The sequence below is a fragment of the Gossypium arboreum genome, chromosome 3 (genome assembly GCF_025698485.1).
Source record: "Gossypium arboreum isolate Shixiya-1 chromosome 3, ASM2569848v2, whole genome shotgun sequence".
NCBI lineage: Eukaryota > Viridiplantae > Streptophyta > Magnoliopsida > Malvales > Malvaceae > Gossypium > Gossypium arboreum.
Genome location: NC_069072.1, coordinates 6,426,445 through 6,437,514, shown reverse-complemented (window position 1 = coordinate 6,437,514; position 11,070 = coordinate 6,426,445). Strand labels below are relative to the sequence as shown.

Genomic DNA, 11,070 nt, shown 5'->3' with positions numbered 1-11,070 from the left:
TCAATTATTATTATAATTAGTTAATGATCTACATTAATTAAATAATATGATAAATTGATCTGAAATTTTCAGTAGTTGCTTCAGCAACGAATGTGACATCCTGATGCCTTGACTCAGCGATCAGGTCGGTATGGGGGTGTTACAAAATATGTAAAGTGGATACTTCAAGGGTTAATCTACAATTTTAGTTTTTCCCCGATCAACTCCACTTCGATCCAATTTTTTATCTAAATAATCAATTTATATCATAAATCAATACCAAATATTTTCATCCTATGCTATGATATGTATGATCCTATATGAACTTGATTATTTATACCCCTAAAATTTTGTATTTTATTCAATTTAGTCCCTAAAGTCGGGATAGTCATAACTTTCAATTCCTAGCTTTGGATTAAAATTCATTTTCATATATTCTCATTACGGACCTATACTTTTTACTTCTAGCATAATTTCATAACAAGTTTTACATTTATTCAATTTGGTCCCCAATGTAACAAAGTTAACAAAAAAGCTAACTAACTTTACAATCTAGCCTTTTTTATATTCTAAGCTCAGAATCTATCAATTTCAAGCCTAATTATTCAAGAAATAAACAATGAAAACTTCCAAAAAATTTAGAAATTAGTACATAGGCTAGTTAAATCAAGCTCTCATGACTCCAAATTCATAAAAATTATAAGAGAAGGATTTGGAATCACCTTGATATTGATGGTTGAATGTTTTTGAAGCAACAAAAGCTTTATCCTTTGTTTTTTTTTTTTATGTTTGGACGATAGAGAAAAAGAAAAATATGACAAATATCCATTATCTTGCCCTTTTATACTATGCTTAAATGTTAATTAACTTGGTTTAATTAAGTTAATCATGTTTTAATTAGTTTAATTCATCTTTAATCAAGAATTAGTGGAATCTTCCATCATCTTCCACTAGTTCATATTGCGAAATGGATTAATTACCATTTTAAGCCTTCATCTAATTGTCATTTAAGTCCTCAAAACTTTTGACAATTAAAACTCTATAGCGATTGGACTTTTACAATTTAGTCCATAGACCTTAATTAACTATTAATTTGACAAAATATCTTAACCAAACTTTAATACATTTTTATATTATCCTGGTAAATGTTAATATTTAATAATTACTTACTTGATTTACAAAAATGAGATTCCAAAACTACGTTTTCTGATACCATTAAAAAATTGGGTCATTACAAGACTTTATTTTTCATGTTGCTAATCTCTACTTTATCAACTAAATTTGGTCGAAAATATATCAAAAATTGAAACACAGAAATATCCAAGATAATAATTTTCATCTTTTCTCATTCATTTAAAATTACCATCCAATGTCACAAATAAAAGTACAACTGTTTAAAAAAAGAGACAAATTACATAATGTATAAATGTTGAGGGTTAATTCTTTTGGAATCAAGACTAAATTGACACGATGTATAAATGTTGATGGTTAAATTTACTGTTATGCTAATTTTAAAAGTTGTCAAGTTATCTTTCCATTAGTAATTTAACGGCTAGTGACCAAAAAAGAAAAATCTGAATTGTTGGGTGACCAAAAACAAAATTAAATAGTTCAATGACCATTTTATAACCTTTCACAGTTGAGTGACTAAAAAAAACTTGCCAATAATTGAGTGAAGTTTACCCTTAAATTTTTAATACAATTATCATTTTCAGTTGAGTTTCAGTTAAGTTGTATATTATTAAATTGTCCGATTCAAGTAAGATAATTGAATAACGTTAAGATAATGTTAATAACATATGCATGCCAAATTTAGGATTCTTGATTAATAACTCAACTCTTTCTATTTTTCTTTTAAGAGAGAATAACTTAAATTATTATTATTATTATTATTAACAAATTTTGCTTTCACTAACTAAACCAAGCAAATTAGCCAAAACATTCCCAGTAATGGATATTTATTTGATAAGTACGTAAAATTACATATCTCTACAACTATTGCTATTAGTAATTTACTAACTCTTTTATTAATTAGGTTAAATAGTCCTTGTATTTTGACAAATTTTAAGATTTAGTCCATGAACTTAATAAAATTAAGTTCTCCTTTTCTTATTTAAAATCTTAATCTTTCCATTAAGATTATAAGTATTTTCTGTCAAAATTTGTGAAATTATAATTTTTATTAAGCTATCCTCATATGACATGACATATGATTAACAAAAATAAGCATAATAAATTGACAAATTTTAGTAGAAAATTGAAAACTATTAATAATGATAATGATTAGACTAAAATTTTAAATTGAAAAAAATAGAAGGATTGAAGTTTTAACTTTTAAAATACAAGGATTAAATCTCAAATTCAATATGAGTTCAGGGACTAACAACGCATTTTAACCTATTAATTAAAGATTCATTTCGTCTTATGTATTTTGTTTGTGTTGTAAGCAGGGCACAAGGCAAACTCCGCCTCGGTGGGGCGACTACTCTCTTCTCCTGTTTAAGCAAATCCTTTTTTTCTTTATAAAACAAAGACACAAGGGTGTGAAAGCCAACGGACAATAGACACGTGGATGTGAAAGTGACTGTGACAAAAGCAAATGAAACAGCCGGAGAAGGGGGCCGTATGTGGGGATCAATCAAGTCAACGACTTGATTGTCACTCATCTTTCTTTGTTGATAATAAAATTAAATCGGTTTCTCTCTTTTCTTTTACAAGTTTTAATTTTATTAAAATAATGGTTTAAACGTTAAAAAAGTACCTGTAAATTAATTTTAAAATTAGTTAAATTTCTAATTGAAAATTGCAGTATTAGCAATTAATTGAAACTTTTAATTACAATTTTATGTTAAATTTTTTGACAAGTTGTTAAGTGTTAACGAGGCGACTGATGTGATAACTAACATGAAAAAGAAAATAACGCTATAAATGTGGTGTTTGATGCAGAAAAATATTAATGTGTAGGGCTTAATTAATTTTTAATCATTTTACAATATCTTAATTGATTGTTTAATTATTTAAGATTAACTATTATTAAAGTATTATAAAAACATGAAAACAATAGAAATATTATAAAATTTTAAGAAAATTATAAAAATTGAGAATTTATAAAATTTATTAAATATTATAAAATATTTAAATATATTAAAAATTATAAAAGGAATTATAAAAGTATAAGAAAGTATATATATGCGTATTAAAATGATTAAAAAATTTATAAAACTTATTAAAAGTTACAAAATTATAAAAAGAAAATTAAGAAATTATAGATTTATTTTTATTTTTAAGGTTTGGAGTCTTCAATTTAGATAATAATGAAATAACGAGCTTAAAGTGTGATGGTGATTGGACTTATAAGGAGTGTCGACTAAAAGATTTGATTGATAATGAGTTTAGTGTTTAATGGCTTAAGATGATTGATAAGTAATGGTTTTGATAGAGGAAATATTATACGAGGGAAGTTAAGGTATAAAATAGGAGGAAGAAGAAAAGAGAAGTTTTTTTTATTAAAAGCTTTTAGAAATTATTAAAATATTATAAAATGTAAAAATTATAGAAAATTATATAAATTATTAAAAGATTAGAAATTACTATGTTTTTCATAATTTTAATATTAAAAATCAATTAAGCTCCGTAGAATAATTAAAAAAATCAATTAAGTCCTCCATGTTAGTCACTATGTCAAGTGTCATATAAGGATGGCAAAAAAATTCAAAACCGACGTGGTTCGAGTAGATTCGACTAGATAGGGTCGAATTTTTATCTTGAAATTGGGTTTTGGGGCGGCTCGGGTTAATTTTAGAGAATGGTCGAGATTCAGTTTAGCATGAATTTACCCCACCTTGAGACATTTACAAAATTACCCTTATATATTTAATATTAATTAGGTTAAAAAAAATCTTAAACTTTATCACTACCAACGTCATTTTACCACTTTTACTCCCATTTCACACCGTTTCTTTCTCCTCCCATGTTAATTTATTTTTCCAAGTCTCCCTCTCATTTTATTACTTTTCTTTTCTTCTATGATGTAATATATATTTTTTACTTAATCATCTCAAGCATGGTTTTTTTTTAAAATATAATTTTGAATTTAATTAATCATAATTTCAAAAGAAAAAAGTTTGAACTCGGGTTAAGTAGGATTGGGATTTTGGGTATATAATTAATTTTTGAGTTCGGGCTCAGGGCAGGTTAAATTTTTTTAAGCTCGGGGTCGGGAAAATTTTGACCCGCCCAACCCCTTGTCATTATTATTGTCACGTCATCACTTAAACGGCCAGTCAAGGGCTTCGACGAGAAATTATATTTCAAGGACTCAGTTGATTACTAACTTTTAATTATGGGCTCAATTGATTGCAATTTTTTATTAGGGACTTAATTAGTTTTTTAAAAATTATTTTACGAGGGCTTTTTTTGGCATTTAAGCATTAAAAAAGGTTTAATTATCTATGAATACTATATTTTTATTTTTAATTGAGTTAATGTTATAAGTTAATTGACAAAAATAAGTTAAAACTATTGAACCTAAGACATCATATCTTTAAAATATCAATTTTACCATTTTAACTAAAACATTATTTATTTTAACATAGACTTTATATATATATATATATATATACATATTTGTTTCACCTTCGTGCATTAAGCCTAGTTTTTGTTTTTCTAAATTCTTAAATTTTATCCTGAAATGAAATTTATTTTTGGTATTTTTCATGTCAATTTTATTGTCCATGTTGGGATTTGAGGTTGTCATTCCTAACAATGTCATATCTAAATTTCAAATATGCATTCTTTCCTTAAGAATACAATATACCTTACAACTATACTCAACATTTATTAATATTTAGCTTCACTTTTTCATCACTATAATTCCATCAACCCATGGAAATTGCTTCTTCTTCTTTTTTAATAAAGATAGAGGCTTAAGGGTTTTTTATAGATGAAATGTCAATGAACATAACTTTTTTTTCACTTCACTTATCCAATCGATTCTTAATTCACCTTCTTAACAAAAGAAATATATATATATTTTTAATTTTGTTTTAAGCTATTACAACTAATCGTATTGATCTTTGCTTTGGTTTAATTATGCCCTGTTAAATTTGAATGTGTTATTAATTGGACTTTAATATTTAAATTTGAACTTTAAATATTAAAAGATCATGTATATTCAAATTGAACAAAACCCATTAACAATAGTGTCATCAACAAAGTAAATTTCTGAAAATAAAATGAAAAAACTATATATATATATATAATGGAATGGGACTTATTTATGTTCATTGCCTTTCCTAGTTCTACCAAGTTGTTATCAGACTAATTTTCATTTAGAAAAAAAGCAATAAGAGAAACAGAAAATGTTAAAAAGTCAAGATTAGCTCAAATAATAAATTTGAAGAATCAATTATTGTGTACATAAACTAATAATACACTAATAACCAAAAAAGAAAAAATGATAAAAGAGGAGTCCACAAGCTATTTGATTGAAGAAATGAAACAGTATAAAATGGGAAATTCGATATGTGTCACATACTCTATCACATATATACACATATATGTATGCATGTAAGGCAATATGATAATCTAATAACTGTAACGTTACTTTCCTATATTTTTTGGTAAAATGATCTCCATATCTTTGATTTCCTCAAAGTGTACGCAATCTCCAATTAAATTAAAATATATATAGTAAAACATTTTTGATGATTATGAAAATGAATACATATATAGGGGCATTACATAACTTGCATATATAATTGAGTGGGATTGCAAATTGGACGACGGCTATTTAGTTAAGATCATCAATCAATCAACAACACTCACAAAGTCTACATTGGTGGTGCATTTTGATTATAGCTTTTGTGGTCATTTATGTATGTTACAAGATAGTATATAGCCCCGTCGTCTACCTAGCTAGCTATCTGTATAGTAGCAGTAAACTTGTATAGAATTCCAAGCCTTAACACGTGCAAGCGTTGATTGAGCTTCATTTAGAGAGCAAGGGACCCCTTGTTTGTTTCTTGTCAATTTTCAGATTGTCAGCTAATATGAAACTCTCTATAGTGACCTTACATTGCCATCCACATCCATTCAATGGCTTACATGTAGTCTATGGCAAACGAAAAATTCAATACTTTTTTATGTTTTCGGTAATGAAAGTATTAGTTTAATAATGCATTTATTAGGTGGTGGATCTCTCAAGTAATTGATTATATCTTCAAATAATCAAAGTTCTTAGGCGAATGTCTAAGATAAAAGATTTGGACGGTACTATTTCTTACACTACTTACTCTATTTCCTCATCAAAATAAATATATTTTGATTCATTGTCAAGTTAATGCTAAAAAGGGTGATAAACCAAATTAATCCATAGCTTGTAAAGTAGGAGTTTTATTTTATTTTACAATGGTGTGCCTATGAAAATACTTAAACTTGAAGTGTCTGCGTGGAGGGATTCACGTAAGCTTACTTGAAGCAGAAGCTTGAAGCCGCTGCCGGTTTTTTTAATAACACCCGCGATACATGCACGCATGTGGCCAGTTAGCTTTTCCCAGTACCCAAAACTTTTGTACTTTAAAACAATACACACAAGTTCACCCAAGATTGCCCCGTCCTATCACTTACTTTCTACGGTTTCCCATCATTGATTTCACTTTATTGGAGATTTCTTCCTTGTATACTGTTTCCTGGTTTTTCCTTACAACCCCAGCACTTTATTAATTAATAATATATCACAATATCACCTTCCTTACGCCTTTAACATTCCTTGATAATGGAGAAAAGTCAAATTCGACTTTTTATATATATATATATATATATATATATATAGGAAAACGAAGACGAAAATAAATACTACAAGCATACTATTTGTACACGATATTGCCTTTTTATTTTGGTTAGTGCATTGATTACTGTTTGATTGAAACATTTTGTAGGGATTAGTGGGTTACACCCACCTTGATTGGCCTATATATATCTCCTTGGTCTCACTTCATTTGCTGCACAAAGATATACCTTTCTTTACATTCATTAAAGATATTATTATTTGCTTTTATAGTTTATTTCTGTGTCAAAAAAAAGCCATGCCCGAAGCTCCCAAAATCTTATCCGACTCTGCGGATTGCATTGATGGTATCGTCGTGGAAAACAATAACAAGGTGTTAAAGTTTATTGAAGATGTTACTGCTGATGCTGATGAAGTGCAAAGGCGAGTTTTGTCCGAAATTCTCTCTCGTAGCGCCAACGTTGAGTACTTGCAAAGATATGGTCTTAACGGGTGTACTGATAGAGAAACGTTCAAGAAGGTGATCCCTGTCGTCACGTATGAAGATTTAAAGCCAGATATTGAGCGTATTGCCAACGGTGATACTTCACCAATTCTCTGCTCTCAACCTATATCAGAGTTCTTAACAAGGTGAGTTCATAAGATGGTATTCAAATACTGTTCAATTTTATGTATATGTTTCTTTGTGATGATGATGATGTTGCATGGGATTGTTTAATGTTAGTTCTGGTACATCTGCTGGTGAGAGGAAACTGATGCCGACGATAGAAGAGGAACTGGGGAGGAGATCGCTGCTTTATAGCTTGCTGATGCCTGTGATGAGCCAATTTCTTCCAGGTTTGGATAAAGGGAAAGGAATGTATTTTTTGTTCGTAAAATCAGAAGCTAAGACCCCAGGGGGACTAGTGGCTCGTCCAGTCTTAACTAGCTATTACAAAAGCTCACATTTTAAGAATAGGCCTAACGATCCCTACACCAACTATACAAGCCCAAAGGAAACCATTCTATGCCTAGATTCTTACCAGAGCATGTACTCTCAGTTGCTTTGTGGCCTTTTTCAAAACGAAGATGTCGTTCGGGTCGGTGCTGTTTTCGCTTCTGGTTTCATTCGAGCTATCCAGTTCCTCGAAAAACATTGGAGTCTTCTTTGTAAAGATATTCGAACAGGAACTATAGACTCTAAAATCACTGATCCATCTGTAAGGGAAGCTGTCATGAAAATCCTGAAACCTAACCCCAAGCTTGCTGATTTTGTTGAGGCAGAATGTAGCAAAGGGTCATGGAAAGGAATCATAACTAGACTGTGGCCTGAGACTAAGTACATAGATGTTATCGTTACAGGAACCATGTCACAGTACATTCCTGCACTAGATTATTACAGCAACGCCCTCCCCCTTGTTTGCACCATGTACGCTTCATCCGAGTGTTACTTCGGAATTAATCTCAACCCACTTTGCAGCCCTAGTGAGGTATCCTACACCCTTATTCCCAACATGGCGTATTTCGAGTTCTTGCCGGTGACCAGGAAAGATGAGTTAACCGGTTCCATCTCTGGACCAACCGCCCTGAATGACAAAGAAAAACAACAACTGGTCGATCTTGTTCATGTCAAACTTGGACAAGACTATGAGCTTGTTGTCACAACATATGCTGGTAAGTGGTAACCCAGGCAGGCCTTGAAAACATTTTGATTCAATACATTATTGAGTTTTTATTTTTTTTAATGTTTCTGAAATGGGAAATGGGGTTTTATGTTGCAGGTCTTTATCGTTATCGTGTTGGAGACATACTTCGTGTATCAGGATTCAAGAACAAAGCCCCACAATTCAACTTCATATGTAGGAAAAACGTTGCTCTTAGCATTGATTCTGATAAAACCGATGAAGTGGAACTGCAAAATGCAGTGAAAACCGCTGCAAACCAACTTTTGCAATATGAAGCATCTCTGGTAGAATACACCAGCTATGCAGACACATCGGCAATCCCTGGCCATTATGTGCTATTCTGGGAACTCAGTGTTAAAGATTCAACTTTAATTGCGCCATCGGTTTTTGAGGATTGTTGCTTCACAGTTGAAGAATCACTCAACAGCGTCTACCGCCAAGGGCGAGTTTGTGACAAGTCTATTGGGCCATTGGAGATAAGGGTAGTGGAGAACGGCACATTTGACATGCTCATGGACTTTGCTCTAAGCCAGGGTTCATCCATAAACCAGTACAAGACACCAAGGTGTGTCAAATATGCTCCCATTATTGAGCTTCTAAGTTCAAGGGTAATTTCGAGTTATTTCAGTCCAAAATGTCCTAGATGGACAGCGGGTCACAAGCAATGGTGCACTCAAAACTAAACAATTAAGTTAAGCAATGAGAAAGTGATCCTAGGAGCTTTTACCAACATCTTTCTTTGTAATGGAAAAAAAAAATGGGAGAACATTGTTTCACTTCACATTTAGTATCAATGGTGTGAACTTTGTTTGTAATTAATTGTTGGCTCAAGGCTCTTTGGTATCACAGTGGGACCTCACAATCCCAGATTCCTTTTCAAGAAAAATAAATAAATTCAGCACTTTTAACCCATTAAATCTTTCTATTATAATATTAGAAAAAAGCTACCAGAACTTGAAGAAAAAGTTAATACAAGTTCTTGCTTATCCTATTATCAAACTAATCTTCCTAGAGTGATAAATTTTGTTTAGAAAATCCTTGTATTTCATTCACAATACTCAAATTCAAGATTTTACTCAATGTATATTGAGCTCCGGCAGGCTCTCAAATACCAAAAAGTATACAAACAAGTAAGAGGTCAAATATACATGCCTCTAATGGAATCTACAAGCTATTGAATCCTTCTTTACTATAAAACTGCATTCATCTGGAGGTGTTAGGAAGCTCATCCAATTTGAAAGCTTGTGATATTCCATGGATCACAAACTTCTTGGATTCAAACATATTTGGTGCAACAATCTTAACTTGGTTAATCATCAATTCTTGTGTAATATTTACGGCCTTGGATATCTCGAGATCATGGTCCGGAGCTAAGGTACTTAATGTTGCATTTGCAGGTAAAGAAGCAAGCTCCAAGTAGGTGAGCTTTCGAGGTAGTATATGAAACCTTACTATTTTCTCAAGCAAAGATGAAGCAGACGCTACAAACGAGAACTCCGGTGGGGCAAAGACTGTAACAGAGTTTAACTTCATTTCATCGTAAAGAATCCCATCAAGAACCGAATTCAGGCCAATTGCAAACGAAACGAACCCCTTTGAGCTTAACAAACGGATAACATGGGTCCATTCAACCACGTTCTTGGTGTCGGTAGCTTCAGAAACCAAGCTAAGATTAGAGTCGCATATCGGGGCTTGAATATGGTCCCAACCCTGGTTAACATATCGAGGATCCATGGAGGTAAATGGACCAAGAACACCATGAATTGTTAAAGGGCCATTAAGAAAGATATCCGGATGTGAAACCAACACATGGTTGATCTCCACCACTCTTTCTTTTTCATCAACCTTGGTTAAAGCCACGTTCTTTCTATGAAACAAGGTAGGGAAGCAGCTACCTCGGTGCTTCTTCAAGAGATCTTTCATGGAAAGCTGAAGAGGAGAGGCGTGGTATTGAAAAAGATGCTTCAAGAGCCAAGAAGTGTGAGAGGCGTTTGCAATGGAAGAGTCTGGGATAGCAAAGATTGTGGAATGTGGAGAGGAAATGAAGATTTCAGGGGTGGTTTGAAGGAGGGTGGCTATGATATTAAAACCCGATTTTCTTAAAGCGCTGGAAGCATCCAAAAGGAGTGGAGCTATGGTGGTTTTTGTCGGCAGTGAATTGTCTCTGGGTAGTGAACGTAGGGCGGTGGAGATGGCTAGGAAAGCCAACAAAACGGAGACGGTGAAGTAGACAGGGGCACGCCACCAATTTGAGGAACAAGCCATTTTTCTTGGTTGCGAGGCAAAGTGAGAAACATGCGGAATGTAAATCTCATTTTATTTCTGCATAAAAACCAAAAGTCCAATAGTCGGCCTTCATCTGCTTGGACCTTTACTTATTTTGGACTCATAACTAAGCCCCAAACTCTGTTTATGGATAGCCAGGGACCACACCACTTCTGCTAATCACATTAATATCTAATTATTTTAAATAAAATATGTTAAATCATAAATTAAAAATAATGAAACTATGTTAAAATTAAAATAAATATGTTAAGTAAGAATTTTATCTATAAATAATTGAAATTTTATACTATTTATATTTGTATTCATATCAATCTATGATAAACTTATGTATTTATTAAATTATTAAACAAATGA

General features: G+C 31.6%; 2 protein-coding genes across 2 annotated transcripts; one reads left to right on the top strand and one right to left on the bottom strand.

The window, feature by feature from the left end:
* Positions 1-6,951: 6,951 nt before the first annotated feature.
* LOC108475525 (indole-3-acetic acid-amido synthetase GH3.6-like) lies at positions 6,952-9,347 on the top strand. Its single transcript, XM_017777496.2, has 3 exons — positions 6,952-7,396; positions 7,491-8,419; positions 8,527-9,347. The coding sequence occupies exons 1-3, from the start codon at positions 7,065-7,067 to the stop codon at positions 9,111-9,113; spliced, it is 1,848 nt and encodes a 615-aa protein (XP_017632985.1). The 5' UTR covers positions 6,952-7,064; the 3' UTR covers positions 9,114-9,347.
* A 104-nt stretch (positions 9,348-9,451) lies between these two features.
* Positions 9,452-10,779, bottom strand: LOC108475800 (fasciclin-like arabinogalactan protein 21). The gene has a single exon (XM_017777776.2). It carries the CDS (start codon positions 10,693-10,695, stop codon positions 9,634-9,636), a length of 1,062 nt encoding a protein of 353 aa, XP_017633265.1. The 5' UTR covers positions 10,696-10,779; the 3' UTR covers positions 9,452-9,633.
* Positions 10,780-11,070: the final 291 nt, after the last annotated feature.